We start from the raw sequence: 14832 nt of genomic DNA, 5'->3' as shown, positions 1-14832 counted from the left end.
AAAATGACAAATTACAAACTTTACTTAGAGTAACCTAGCTAACATTACACATTTACTCAGTTACTTTGCTAGCATTACAAATGATTAACATTCACTTGTAGTAACTTTACTAACATTGGCGATAGTTGTTCATGCCGAATGCATTTCTGTGGCTAAGGTCAGCAGGCACGGCTCAATGGAGCGGTTGGTAGCTCCAGCCTCCAGTCACTCACCAGTCGCGCCACCGGCAGGTTGGCCACGGTGGTGCCCGCCAGCACGGCCCTGGGGGCGGCCACGGCGGTCAGCTGGGGGTTGGGCTGCGCCGCCTGGGTGGGCTGCACCTGAGCGGCCTGCTGCTGCTGCGGCTGCTGCGCCCCCTGCTGGCTCTGCTGCTGCGTGGCCGCTGCCACGGCCGCCGCCACGTGCTGCTGCTGCTGGAGCTGCAGCTTCTGCTTCTGCAGCTTGATCAGCTCCTGGAAACACAGCGACCGCGGTCAGGCCGAGCAGAACGCGAACGCTACCGACCGCGCCGGCCTTCCCCACACGTATGACAACCGAGAACCCTGGAGGTTGACCGCTTGAACGAGCGCTCAAATCAAATCTTGCATCAAAATCCCTGGACCTCTATCCTCCCTGAGGACTCTTGTACATGTACACACACACACATACACTCCACAGAAAAACAATTCAAATGGCATTAGTGCCGGCCTATGGAAAAAAAAAACAAAAGAACCGGGCGCAAAGTCAATTTTCCACAAGTACCGCAACGTGCGTGCCATCGGCACTTCCTGCCCACCGGTTCCCTCTGAACGACACAGACGGGCGTGGCTACGGCCGCCTCCGCAGACACGCGATAAACGGAAAAGCTCCGCCGCTTCCTTCAGGAGGGCCTACCTGCTGGGGTTTGCCCGCGGCTTTGGGGGTGGCCTGCTGCAGCTGCTGCTGGCGAAGCATCTGCAGGTGGGCCGGCGTCATGGGCTTCCCCACCATTCCAGGGGCTGTGGAGAAACGCAGCGGGTGAACAAACCTCTCCTCCGTATCCAACATCCTCGAGTGAACGGAAAGCTACATGCACAAAAAACACAAGCCTGAAAGCAAAGAATATCGGATTGAACTGAAGCGTCTGGTATGTTTTACAGTAAATGCAGCCAGCAGTCAAGAAGGCCAGACCGCCAAGCAAGACGTCACCGCAATATAGGACTTAATTAAAATGAATTAAAACAGGCTTCAAGTCTTAGTCCTGAATGCAAAAATACCCGCTTTGTAACAGACACACAAAACAGACAGAGACAACCGTCACCACCTCATAATATCAAAGTAAAGTCTGTTATATCCGTTGGGGAGGGGCTCTCTTCATTGAAAGCTCATAGAAACAGAGCTTTGGCCAACCGGAGCAAAGCGGAGATGACCAGAAGCGGCGAGCTGCGAACGGCGGGCCCTGTCCACGCGCGTACCTGCCGTGACCTGCGTGACCAGGGGCCGCGTCTGCGTCTGGACCGGAGTCAGGCTCGTGGACACCACCGTGGAGGCCGTCGCCGGGGTGACCACCCTCATGCTCTGGCCCGTTGCTATGGCGACCACCTCGGCGGGGGCGGCGGCGGCGGGCAGCGTCCTCTGCTGGGCGTGCACGACCTGCGCCCCGGCGGCCCCCGTGGTCTGTCCGGGACGGGGGACAAGAGAATATTTAGGAGACTCCAGCTATAATGACAAACTGCGCTCATTCTAGAAAAGCAAAGTTAAGCTGAAGTAACATGATTTAAAATAAATAAAGAATACGACTGAACAGGCTGAAACTTTAACTGCAGCGCTGCAGGATTCAATTACACTTAACGATTCTGGAGTTCTTCAAGAAACTCATCTGTATGGATTTTCCTCCTTCATCAAAGCTCAAATATAAATTCAGATGTTCGCCCTGTGAAGAGCGTTTCGCGGTTAAGCTTTGAGAATCTTCAAATCAATAGCGCTGGTTTACAAAAAATCTATATAAAGCCCAAAGAAAAGACGTGTGCGTGTGTTTTTGTACGTGTGTGTGTGTGTGTGTGTGTGGTGTGCGTGTGTGTGTACATGTGCGTGTTTTGTACGTGTGTGTGTGCGCGTGAGCGTGTTTTTGTACATGTGCGGGTGTGGTGTGTATGTGTGTGTGTGTGTTTGCGTGCGTTTTGTGTACATGCGCTTACCGTCAGGGCCCCGGGGATGACGGGCGAGGCCAGGCGCTTGTTGGCCTGGAAGGGGCTGGGAGGGACCCCGGCCACTGTGTTGACCACCACGTTCCCGGCGACTGTGGCTACGGAGGACAGGAGAGCGGCGTGTGGTGAGTCCGACCCTAACCCTAACCCTGACCCCAACCCTAACCCTCCCCTAACCCGCAGGGTGCCCCCAGAGCCAGGGGCTGCCCCGTCACTCACCGGTCTGTATGCTGGTCCCCACCACGGCCGTCTTCATGGCGCCCGTCTGAGGGAGAAAAGGCGGCACAGGGGAATGAGCCGGGCGCACTTCCTTCGTTCAGACACACTCTTACGACGCTGTGCCGATGGCTTTAACGCGCTCGTGTAGAGGGGCTTTGAGCTTCAGACTGATAAGGCTGCTAAGTAAATAAACCCGAAGAGGCAGAGGCAGGGGGGAGGGGGGTGCGGAGCCTCACCAGGACGGCGGGGTTGGGGACGGCGGTGGCCCCGGCGACGGCCTGGGCCTGCGGGACTCCCTGGGGCTGCGCCTGGCCGGCCGCCGCGGGCTGCGGCTGCTGCTGCTGGGGCGTGGCCGGCTGGGCCTGGGGGGTCCCCGGCTGCGGCTGCTGCTGCTGGGCCAGCTGCTGCGCCCTCTGCTGCTCCGCCAGGGCCTGGGGAGGGGGGCAGAGACATTGGAGTTAAACACCCCTCTGTTACCTCGGCAACCGCTAACCAATCGCTGACGTGGTGCTCGGTGCGTCTCCACGTGCCTTTTTCTCCTTGGCGATTCTCTCGGCGCGCTGGGACGCCACCTGGATGGGAGGGAGCGGCTTGTCGTAGCTGATCCCGCTGCAGGGCATGAGAAAAGAGCGCTGGTTCAGATAAGGCCCACAATCCATTTTTGCTTTTTTACAATGGAAAACTTCACCACAAAAAAGGGACCAAAAATAAGTTTGAAGAATCACGTCCTCTGCTGATCTAAGAAGCTGAGCTTACCTCTCCGCCAGGACGGAGGCGTGTTTCGGGTTCTTCTGGAATGGATTCATACCCAGCCTGGCAACAAAAAGAGAAAAACACGCTTGGTAAATGCATGGCCATTCCACCGCTGACCAATGGAGTTATTGGAAATGGAAATGCTGCTGCCCCTAGTGGACGGATGACGCATGTATCGTGCGAGTAGGGGCCCCTGTGCTTACAGTGGTTTGATGGGTGGACTCCTCTTGCTGGCGATGATCTTCATCAGCTCGAAGCGGCTGTTGTAGAGCTGGATGTGGGTGGAGTTGTCGTCCTGGGTGTAGATCTGGCAGGTGCGTAGCGGCCGGCTGTTTTTGGACTGTTACGGAAGGACGTGCATGAAATGAGAGCTCAGAAATGAGTCTGAGTCCGAGACATTGAGCTGAAAGGACTTCTCATGGATCTTTGATACAGGTAAAGCAGTGAAACGGGAGACTGAAGAGACAGCGAGACATACCTTGTAGATGCTTTTGGTCTTCTTCTTCGGGTTCGCTTCATACACCAACTGCAACAGAAAGATGAATAAGCATCAAGAAACACAAATTAACAAAAATAAAATAGAAAGAATATGCCAAGGCGAACTAAAGAAAAATGAATGCACATATGATTTATTGAGTTTCTCCAGGGCTCCAGTAAGACTAGGAAAGAGCAAACAAGGAAGGTGACCCAAGGAAGGTGACCCAAGGGAGGTGACCCATGGGAGGTGACCCAGGGGAGGTGACCCATGGGAGGTGACCCAGGGGAGGCTCCACGACAGCCTCCCATGCCCCTCGCCCTCTGCCCTCCGCATGCTCACCTTGCCCTCTTCCCGCGGGATGATGACGTTCTCGTATCGGTTGCGGCACTGCTTGGGCGAGCGGTAGATGCGGCTGCAGGAGTTGACCACGTCGCTGACCAGGTCCCAGTTTGGGGTGTGTGCGGGAGACACGATGGTGAGGTTCAGGGGCAGCTCCAGCAGCTGCTTCACCGCCTGAGAGGGGTAGAGGGAGTGGTTTTAGGGAAGGGGTGATGAAACAGGTGGTGATGACGCGCTTCAGAAGGCGGCCTGAGGGGGCGTGGCCAGAGCCTCACCTGCAGCAGGGCCCAGTCCTCGCTGATGAGCCACTCCGGGTTGTCCTGCCCCGCCTCCATGGCGGGCTTGACCAGCGAGGGGAGGGGCTTGGCGAAGGGCGCCTGCTGCTTCAGGGAGATGTTCTTCTTCTGGTCCTTTCCGTCGCGGCGCACCTTCAGCATGCTGGCCTTGTCAAAGAGGGAGCGTGGCGGGATGACCGTCTCCCCGTGCCCCTTCTTCTTCTTCCTGCCTGCTGCTGCGTGAACACACAGACACGCACACACACACACACACAAAAACACACACGCACACGCACACACGCACAAAAACACAACATACATAAACATACATATACACACACCACGTAGAAAAAAAAAACATGAATTGAGCACACACGCAGACAAAACGGTGACAGAGAGCCATTAACACACCTAAGCACTCGTAAACCGCAAATAGCCAGCTCAGACTGCCTGTAATAATCACTGCCCTTACCATTAAACGCCCAACAGTAAATCTGCAACAGCTGGTCTACAAAAAATGAACAGGGGCTTCCAAATACAAGCTATTAAAATAATATAAAAATACAGGGATCACGGTGAAAATTGGCCCATTAAGGCTTCCCTAATGTGCTCCTTTTTGATTATAAATGCGCATCGGGGTACTGGAGCGGCAGCCGTACCAGATGGATCCATTTTGAGCCGCTTGTGCTCCTTGCGGACGTAGACGGGCGGGAGCTTGGACTCGGGCATGGGCACCGTGTCGTACATCAGGCAGATGACCGAGTCGATGTAGATGTCGTTGTCGTCCTGCGGGGGCGTCGGCGGGGTCCACACCTGCGCCCCGGAGCGAGGTCAAGAGCGTGTTAAAAACGCGTACGGGGGGGACGCGTGTACACTTCCAGGCTGGAGGAGCAAGAGTCGAAGGCCAATTAAAGGTTCACCTACCGGCATTATTTCCGTTTGGCCGTCTTCGCCATCAAAGACGTACTCCTGAAAAACGAAAAAAAATGGTTTGATACCTTTTCTCCTGGTCCTATGAACAAAAACACAAGGACTGTTAATGAGCTGTGTGAAGGAGAGACGCATTACCATGTTGTAAGCGTCTTCTCTGGTGTAGGTGAAGAGATCCTCCTCCTCCTCCAGAATCAGACGCTCCTCCTCCTCGGCCTTGAGCTTCTGCAGATGCTGAATCTCCCAGCATTTCTTTGCGCAGTCGATCCGCTCCTGCGGATCACAAATCAGTCCCAAACGTGCTTTAGCCGTCTCGGTTTTCACGGCCAAACCGCGTTCAGCGCTGCGAGAGAATCTCATAAAGTCCCACAATTCCCCGAGCAACTGAACTCTCAGACAGGCTGTTCTCAAATATCTCTACAAATTAAACCCTCGTGGCTTTCAACACATCTTCAATCTTTCTGATATCCCGAGCGATTTTACCACCGATGTATTAACCCCCATCATCTCATGCACCTCACGTAACCCTTGAATAAACAAAATGGCCGCCCACACAAGACGTCAGATGCAATGTATATCTTCTTACCAGTGCGGCCTTTTCTTCATCCTCACTCACATGCAGATACTCCAGGTACTGCAGGGCGTATTTCTCAATAGGAGTCAACTGGTTATGAAAGGGGAAAAAATAATAAAAGCCACGCATCATTAGTGTGCTGGAGGCATCTCACACACACACACACACCGCGTTTCTGCCGAAACTGAGCTGAGCAGCAAAATCCCGCGTCGCCGAGCTTGTTATCGGTCGGCAGGGCAGCGTGATGGTTATGGAACAGGGATTGTAATGGGTCTTGTAAGGTCGCGGGTTCGATTCCCAGTTGGGGCGCTACCATTGTACCCTTCAAACAAGGCAACAAACCTGAATCGCTTCAGTTAAATATTGATGAGCCGCACATATAAATGCAATCTGTAACATCTGCTGAATGCCTGAAGGTAATGTAATGTTCCCAGGGTGGGAAATCAACACCGACCACCAGCCAAATGCTGGTAAAACTCATCTGTGGCTGCTAAGTTTGTCTACCAGCCACTTTGGCAGGTAACCACCCATCATTTGGAGGTTCTCTTCTATTCCAAACATCTAGCTGTCTGGTAAGAGTGAAATTGGCTGGTGAATTTTTCGTTGCACCAGTGGCCAGCGGACAAAAAAGTTAGTTTCCCGCCTGGAATGTTACCTGCTCCATCACAGCTGCCAGCTCCTCCATTTGGGATGTCTCCGCTTGACCTCTGACCTCCGGCTCCTCCTCTAAGTCCTCCTCGTCCTCCGCGTGGCCCGCCTCTTCCTCCAGGGCGTCCTGGCTGATGCTGTTGAGGGCCTGGATGTACGGACGGGCCACTCGGGGGGAGATGGTCTCGGAGGGCGAGGGTTCCTGGTGCAGGACCACAAACTCCTCCACCTTCTCCCCGGAGCCCGACTCCACCTCGAACAGGTCCTGGATGGTCCGCTGGAAGCACACAAGCCGCAGTCAGGCTACGGGCGCGGCTCCCATAAGCTCCACTCACTCGCAAGTCCGACAGTCAGAGCAATTGAGGGTGAACGTCTAACAAAAAAAAACCTAATTGCTAATTGCTTCATTAATTAAAACCCATCTGTCACCGCCATCAGGAAAGTCAGGATTACAGAACGCTGCGAGCCACCTGCCCACGGCCAGCAGGCCAGCTGAATGCGAGAGGGGAGAGAATGAGCTGTTCCTGTATCCCCTACGTCAATGCCGGTGTCCAAAACTGGACTCAGGTCCCGGAGCGAGGGAGGGGAACTTGCCTATCCATCCCAGGACATGCAGTTTTAGCACACCAAACTGGATGCAGTGCAGTGTGTGGTATATAAAGCAGAGGCTGTGACTGGGTTGGGGGCGCGTTAGCGTACCTGCGTCAGGAAAGCCAGGGTGTAATCAGTGCCCTGAGCAGCCACCTCTCGGATCAGGTCCTTGGTCCCGTTCTTCAGCAGCTTCTCCTCTATGGAGTTTCCACTCTCCAACCTGAGCGAAAAGGAGGGAGCACCGCACCATTGTTAATTCTCCATTATTCTTCCCGATTTGGAAAAGCTCCTTCTTAATTAAGACGCTTCCCATGACTGCAGGCTACCCCCCCGCTCCCCCCCGTCAATTAGGGCCGTTCAGTCATCCGCTGCCCTTCATATTTAGCATTCTACCGGCTGAGCTGCCCGGTTACCACGGCTGCGGGCTGTGCGGCTAACACGTCGGACCCTAACAGACCGCAAGTATCCAACTGACCATAGGGGGCTCTACTGAGCAATGAGGTAGGGGATACCCCGCTGACTGAAATCCTGCCTTCCCAGTGGGAGGCATGTCTAACACCACATCAGTCAAGACAGGAATTATGACGGCAGTGACACACTGGACTCCGTCTGAATCCCCAGTACGTGATCTTAAAAGATTGAAATCCAAAGGATTTGTGGGAGGAAATCACTTCATATCTGAATCTTACATTCCAAAAAACTATTTGAACCAAAGCACAGAAAGAAAAAGCTCTGTGCGTGCCGTTACCTGTAGATGTGGATGTCTTTGGAGCGCCCGATCTTGTCGCACCACTCCTGGGTGCGGGCGTCCATGCTGGGGTTGAGGTCGGTGTCGTAGAAGACGATGGTGTCGGCGTCGAAGACGTGGCCCACGGCCGAGCCGCAGCGGTTGGTGAGGATGGAGCAGAAAACCTGCCGGTTCCTGTTGAAGCGCTTCATTTCCTCCTAATACAGCGAGGGGGGGGGGCGGGGGGGCGGGGAAGGAGACAGAGCCGCGCACTTCAGCAATTCAGACTACGGTATTATACACCACTTCAGAATCCTTTTCTTCAGTTGCATTGATTCAGTGCTTGTCCTTCATGCTACGCTCGCTGCATTCATTCTTTTACCATCGGCACGATTCACTCAGATGCATCACTGAGCTAGGATGAGGGAAACAAAGGAGGAAGGAAAAACAGCAAGAGAAAGTTTACAAGTGCCTTCATGAGCTTGGATACAAGTTCATAAACAAGGAGACAGTACAGAGGAGGAGATGGAGAGGGGAGAGGGCGCCCCCTGTTGGCTTCTCTTTAGGCCCCAAGTGGAACACAGGTGTCCACTGAGGAGGGAAGAGAGCCCAATACTCTATCCCCTTTAAGCCAGAGTGCTTCACTGCAGCAGAAGATACTGGTGTTAGATGGGGAAAGCGAAATACAGAGTGTTCGGGAAAGCAGTATGCTGAGTGTTAGGTAAAGCAGAATGCTGAGTGTTAGGTAAAGCAGAATGCTGAGTGTTAGGTAAAGCAGAATGCTGAGTGTTTGGGAAAGTAGAAGGATGAACGGTAGGGAGAGCAGAGCTGTGAGCTCGGGAGGCTTGAGAGCAGGTACCTGTCGCTCCTCCAAAGGCAGGTTCTCGTGCACTCGTACGTAGGGGAGCTGGTGGTGGTCCAGGAACATCTCCAGGATGTCCAGCATCCTCACCATCTGGGTGAAGATGAGGACGCGCCGATTCTCCGACTTGAGCTTGTGCAGCAGCACAGCCAGGGCCTCCAGTTTACCTGGAAACGCACACACGTCATTCCACACACATATACCACACACACACACGGCCCTATCTCTTCAAGCAGTAACAGGGACTCCAGCTTACCTGGGAAAGCACACGTCATTCCACACACACACATACATATACAACACACACACACTGCCCTATCTCCTCAAGCACAGTCCCAGGGCTGCCCAGGCCCGCCCAGCTCACCTGAGTCCATCTCCAGCAGCTGCAGGTCTGGGAACTGGAGCAGGCGGCTCGAGGCCAGGCGGCGGATCTCGCTGACGTGGGGGGCCGAGGCCCGCTGGAGCCGCAGTCTGAACGCCTTCTGCTCCAGGCTGAACTGAGGCGCGGGATTGGCCGCGTACAGCTGGGGAGGAGGGGCCACCGCAGCAGGGACCACACAGGAGAACCTGGACGGGAGAAGGATGCAGCAGGCAGCGGGGTTACCATGGAAACCAGAGACGTTTGCACTTCTAAAGCGGCACTCAGGCTTCTTTTGACATCCCACTTCTGTCACACCCCTCCCACTGAGGCAACCCAAAAGCAGCGCGGAAAACGGGCGGCCGCGCCCCCGTTACCTCTTAGCCAATTGCTCCGCGGCCTCTTGCTGTTGCCGGGCGGAGATCAGGGCGGAGCGCAGGTGGGAGGTCGAGGAGACGCACGCGCGGCGGGCCCTCAGGCAGCTGTCCCTCCCCACCCACCTCCACCCGCCGGGTCCCCGGACGGAGGAGGGGAGGGGCGGCCTGTCGCCCTCGGAGACGCCGCAGGCCTGCAGCAGGTCGGTCCCGTACAGCACCCCCCGGGCGCAGCGCCGCTCGTTGGCAGCGAAGAGTCGATTCAGGCGCTCCTTGGTGAGGCGGTTCCTCTCCTCGGACGACTCCTGCACACACAGCGAGAGGACATTCAGAGTGCATCAGAACACACACAGCAGTCCTGAGGACTCCTACACACACACAGCGAGAGGACATTCAGAGTGCATCAGAACACACACAGCAGTCCGAGGACCCTCACCAAAAAACACAGATGAGGCTTCATTATCATCAGAAAAACCCACCAGTCCGAGGACTCCTACACACACAGCGAGAGGACATTCAGAGTGCATCAGAACACACACAGCAGTACTGAGGACTCCTTCACACACAGCGAGAGGACCTTCAGAGTGCATCAGAACACACACAGCAGTACTGAGGACTCCTACACACACAGCGAGAGGACATTCAGAGTGCATCAGAACACACACAGCAGTCCTGAGGACTCCTGCACACACAGCGAGAGGACATTCAGAGTGCATCAGAACACACACAGCAGTCCTGAGGACTCCTACACACACAGCGAGAGGACATTCAGAGTGCATCATAATACACGCAGCGGCCCGCCAAGGGCAATAATCACTTTCTTCACGCTGCTGAAAGATGCAATATAGATATGCTAAACTGAGAAAAATGCAGGCTTTCCATTTTCATCTATCAGATACAACCACCAGTGCATTTTAAAGAGCCATGGCAGAAAATCCATATAACCGGTACGCTTGCTTGGAGTCTGGAAATATTGGCTTATATTGGCCGCAAAGCGGCAAAAGATCGGTGTTTTAAGAAACCTGGGAGGCAGGTGCGGATGCACAGTACCTGTGGGACGACGGCAGGTGTTGGCGTGGGCTTGGCGTTGGTGCCCTGGTCTGCAGAGACCGCCGTCGTGACCGTGGCTTTTGCTACAACCCCAGGGGCTTGAAGAGGAAGGGACAATACTTTAGAAGAAAACTTTAGAAGGTTTTAAAACAGTCAGCTTGTCACAGAGTATGCACCACTCAAGGCATATAGGTACACGTTTTCCATTTAGACTTAATTGCCTTGTACCAATCATTTTATTTATTTTAGTTTCATTACATCTTTGGAGTTCGTAACATTTAGCTTTATTGGATAGTCTCTGTCTGAGATTACAGCAGAGAACTCAAATATTGATGGTAAGAGGAGTGCCAGACAACCAGCCAGCACTCGAGCTGGGTTCACTTCATCTGCTTGTCAATATCAGAACACCCAATGCACCGCTGGCCTTAGAGTAAGGAGAAAAGGGGCTCATTTCGTTCACTCTAACTGAGAGGCATGCATGAGAAGACAGAACTGAGTGGCTTTGGAAGAACAGACAGTTCACCCAACATAACATCGCACCGCTTGCAAACACTGAAAACTACAGTGTCTGCAGTAAAAACTGTTAAGCAGCATCAATAGCGCTAATTTGCGGTGTTGAGTTTTGACAGGGCGTGCCCCGTTGCAGACGGCCGACCTCCTGGGTCACTAACCTTGCGGGGCGGAGGAGGTGGCCGGGGGCAGGGCGCCGGGGGTGGCCGCCGTATTCGGGACGGGCAGGGTCTGGGGGGGCACCGTCTGCATCACCATGGAGCTCGGGGGCTTGAGGATCTGCTGGCCGGGAGCCGACACGATCTGCAGGATGTTGCCTGTACAGTGCGCACGACACACCACAGACAGACACGCAGAGACACAATTAAACAGCCACTTGTCACAAGGAAACTCGCCTTTCCATCGATTAATCACGCGTGAAGCGGAACGAGTTCACCGACTAAAGTCAAAGAGAGTCAATGAAATAAACACTATCGAGCAATATGCTTAGTTTAGCACAGTAAATTCCCTGTATGAACTCTGGCACTGTTCAGAACATACTGGCTGGGTGAAACTAAGAGTGTGAGTTGTAAGAGTTGTAAGAGTGCAGGAGGAGGAAAGAGTGAAGAGGGTGCGGTGGATCTGGGGGTACATTACCGAGTGTACCTTGGAGCTGCAAGGGCTGGCCGGTGGTGAGCTGGCGCAGCTGGCTGGGGGACAGGGTGAACTTGTTGCCCTGGAACTGCAGCGTGACGGGCGTCTCGGGCTGGGAGATGCGGTTCTGGCTCCCCGCGATGGAGGCCAGCTGGGCGATCTTCACCACGTCGCCACCTTCAGCGGGGGGGGAGGAAACACACACGCACACCGCGCCGGTCACGTGGGGGCGCGCGGCGAGGGGAGAGGAGAGCCGCTCTCTCACGCACACGCACACATACGAGCACACACACCGACCCGCGTTTCAGTTAGTGGAGGGGGTGAGAGAGCAGCCAGACATGCAGAGTCAGAGGGTGGGTTATACAGGAGGCAAGATGCTCTCCGAAAGAAGAGGACAGTATCAGTACCTACCCTCTACCCACCCCTGAAAGGAATAGGGTGAAAAAAATAAATAAAAAGCAAAAAAATGAAGAAAAAAATAAAATAAATAATAATAATAATAATAAAATAATAAATAAAAGCATCACTTCAGGTGAGTCAGAACCCTGCAATAAACAGATCTTCAGTTAGCGCAGTGAATTGCACTTAACTGCGTTTTCAACAATGCACGATTACCATGGTTACACAGTGGCCTTGTAAATGATTTAGGGAAACCAGATTTGCAATGCATGGCTCACACTGTAATCATAGGTCAATTCCGGTTCTCAAAATGAGTCTGATTTCTGTCATGTGACTTGTGCTTTTGAACAGGGTTCCTTTCCCTGTTTCTCATACAGTACGGACGGGGGGAGTGGTCTCGGGTCGAGGGAGTGGCACATCCAACGTGCTGGGCAGTGCACACGGCTCTCCGTTCAAACAACCAACAATTGGGGAGGGAAACGCCACAAGACAAGTGGGTGGGAGGGCGGGGGGGGGGGGAGAAAAAAATCTTTAAAAAGAGACATTACAGAGCTTGATCCTGCTTGATCCTCAAGAAAAGAACAAAGCTTGAGGATTAGTATCCTTACGGGAGAAACGGTCTGAGAGAAAAGACAGGTGAGTAAATGAACACAACGGAAATGAGAAAAATGTTTAACAGCAGACCTGGAATCTGTGGACACATGCAGAACTCAGAGGAGTGAGAGGGTAGGGCTGTCGACAGGATGCTGCTCAAGTGGTTCTGGTACTGGTCCCTTTGGGCTTTTGGCCCCATCACAACCTTCACTGTCAAACTTAAATGGTGCTTTAGAGCATGAGAAAGGCCTTGACAAGCCCTTCTACTGAAGGAAGGCATGTTTGCTAGGCAAATTCATCACTATGCTCTGTATTACCATCCGAAAATAAAGACAATACACAAATAGCACAGTGTTCCCAATCTATTTCAATAACACTAAGGGTACATTTCATATTTAAGGAAAAAAAAATTTTATATCTGTGCAGGCACCACATGCTTTTTCAGCAAATACCAGTCTCCAAAGACTTTTGGCAGTGGGCTTGGAGTGTACGCCAATGAGCTAGTCAATGTATTGGCAAACTGGCATCACTAGGAAATTGCACAAAGCTAGCGACTTAACGATATGCCACTGACTCATTGTACAACCTTTGGAATGAACCCAGATCCAGAAACAGATAAACGCTATTTTTCGACTTTTCACAGCAGAACATAACCAATTTCCATCACTTGTCAAGATGGTAATACTGTCCAGAAATTTGGAGAATGGGGGAACCCTGCTGGAACCAAATGGCAAACCAGACCGAAACCAGACCAGACCCACCTCAGCAGCGTCCCGGAGAAAGCCCAGCTTTTTCCCCGTTTCGATTGCGGTTTGTGCCAGGAGTGGGAGGTGTGGAGGGGAGGCCACTTACTAGGCAAGCGTGCCTGGGCCTGGGGGGTAAGCACCAGCCTCTGTGGCAGCAGGCTGGGCTGGACGGCGTGGGCGGGGCCCTGGGGGGGCGCCTGCGTGGGCCTGGGCGCCTGCACGGCGGCGGGCGCGGCTAGCCGGGGCGCGGCGCCCCCCGCGGCCCCGCCCAGCCCCAGGCCGGCCGCGGCGGATGGGGTCATGGTGGTGCTGCTCGCAGGAGGGGCAGTCTGGGCTTTCTGTAAGGCCATCCCAGCCACTGCGAAGGACAAGGGGGAGGGTTGGGGAGGGGGGGTTGGCTTGCTGTTAGGTTTTTGCCAGGGTATCCACCCTCTATTGTGCTCTTAAAGCCTTAACTGGGCTGGGTTTAGTTTCATTTGTCTGGTTACATTTGGTTCAATTGCGCGATGCCGCAGGTAAGACCGTAAGACGTTCTCCACCCTGTGTGAGTTTAATTCTCCACAGCTCAGGACAGACCCACAGGGTAACTAAAGCGGTTGTCATATGCACTTTTAGGAATAATCTGAAGAAAACACTCTCCTTATGGCGCCACTGCCAAACAGAAAAGAAGCATTAAACACAAAGTTCTGCAGATAAAACAGGAAAAAATTACGTAAAAACATTCGGCCAAAGAAACGATTTTAGTAACAATGGAAAGTATATATTCTGGAAAACAAAAGAAAAAAATGAGTAATACAAGCTTACGGTCTGCTACAAAAAAGGATCAGTAAATTTGCCAAAACATACAGAATCCGGAGCAGTTGTTCTTCCCTATAAAAAAGCAGCTCTCTCTTAAAAAGTAGTCTGCCAGTGAAGCCCTCAACAAAAAAAATCAATGAGTCACTTAATGGAGACAAACATTGAATGATACAAAATGTACAATGTTTACCATGAAAAAAGCACAGAAAAAAACACAGCCATCAATATAGAAAAGGAGATAGCAGAGGTTTAGGGAAAACCACAAGGTATCGTCATTATTGAAGAGCGTGCACATTTCAACTGATGCAGAAGAATGATGACATTAAACTGCAGTTTGGGGTGCAATCAACTTCAAATGGATCTACGCAGATCCGTGCTGCAATAATAGCAAGAGCTTCTCTCTCTCTCAGAGTGGAGTTTTCCTCTGCACCAAGGCATACCTCTAAACTCTCATTATCAAGATTAATCTGTGGGGGCGGGGTTTCCAGGGAGCACAGCACACTGGCGGCGTTAAAGCAAATCTGTGAGTGAATTCGCAAAAACCACGGCCCGTAAAAACCAGCAGGGGCATGCGAGGGGCCATGCGGGAGCTTCCTTACCCTGCGTGGCGGTGGTGGAGGTGGTGGTGGCGGTGGTCAGGACGGGGGACTTGCCGCGGGCCTGTGCCGGCTGGGACGCCGTGGCGGTGGTGGCGGCGGACGCCGTGGTCGGCGTGGGGGTGCGCTGGGCCAGGGTGCTGGACAGCGGAACCGTTCTGCCCTCCGGCTTGGTGCCGTACTGCACGGGCTGGAACAGCCTGCCGGGCCACA

The 14832-nt window shown here is 53.4% G+C and overlaps 1 protein-coding gene and 1 non-coding gene across 3 annotated transcripts in view; both read right to left on the bottom strand.

The window, feature by feature from the left end:
- Positions 1–143: 143 nt before the first annotated feature.
- Positions 144–14832, bottom strand: part of ep400 (E1A binding protein p400) — a 29611-nt gene continuing 14922 nt past the window's right edge. Inside the window, exons 23-49 of one of the 2 annotated variants that reach the window (XM_064354029.1) lie at positions 14623–14819; positions 13332–13583; positions 11490–11663; positions 11015–11170; positions 10344–10441; positions 9297–9598; positions 8926–9128; positions 8559–8728; positions 7721–7917; positions 7081–7192; positions 6389–6658; positions 5746–5823; positions 5298–5432; positions 5154–5198; positions 4889–5042; positions 4230–4465; positions 3955–4128; positions 3616–3663; positions 3341–3477; positions 3141–3197; positions 2915–2993; positions 2621–2815; positions 2385–2430; positions 2157–2263; positions 1434–1635; positions 874–977; positions 144–452 (exon numbers count right to left, since the gene is read on the bottom strand). In XM_064354029.1, the coding sequence (XP_064210099.1) occupies positions 159–452; positions 874–977; positions 1434–1635; positions 2157–2263; positions 2385–2430; positions 2621–2815; positions 2915–2993; positions 3141–3197; positions 3341–3477; positions 3616–3663; positions 3955–4128; positions 4230–4465; positions 4889–5042; positions 5154–5198; positions 5298–5432; positions 5746–5823; positions 6389–6658; positions 7081–7192; positions 7721–7917; positions 8559–8728; positions 8926–9128; positions 9297–9598; positions 10344–10441; positions 11015–11170; positions 11490–11663; positions 13332–13583; positions 14623–14819 (4222 nt within the window). In that variant the 3' untranslated portion in view covers positions 144–158. The remainder of the gene's footprint in view (positions 453–873; positions 978–1433; positions 1636–2156; positions 2264–2384; positions 2431–2620; positions 2816–2914; positions 2994–3140; positions 3198–3340; positions 3478–3615; positions 3664–3954; positions 4129–4229; positions 4466–4888; positions 5043–5153; positions 5199–5297; positions 5433–5745; positions 5824–6388; positions 6659–7080; positions 7193–7720; positions 7918–8558; positions 8729–8925; positions 9129–9296; positions 9599–10343; positions 10442–11014; positions 11171–11489; positions 11664–13331; positions 13584–14622; positions 14820–14832) is intronic. The other variant, XM_064354030.1, reaches the window with a different exon arrangement.
- On the bottom strand, positions 8247–8377 carry LOC135233820 (small nucleolar RNA SNORA49). The gene has a single exon (XR_010323954.1). It is a non-coding gene; the product is annotated as a small nucleolar RNA SNORA49 (small nucleolar RNA).

Source organism: Anguilla rostrata, chromosome 10 (assembly GCF_018555375.3).
Source record: "Anguilla rostrata isolate EN2019 chromosome 10, ASM1855537v3, whole genome shotgun sequence".
NCBI classification, from domain to species: Eukaryota; Metazoa; Chordata; class Actinopteri; order Anguilliformes; family Anguillidae; genus Anguilla; species Anguilla rostrata.
This window is presented reverse-complemented; position numbering and strand designations above follow the sequence as displayed.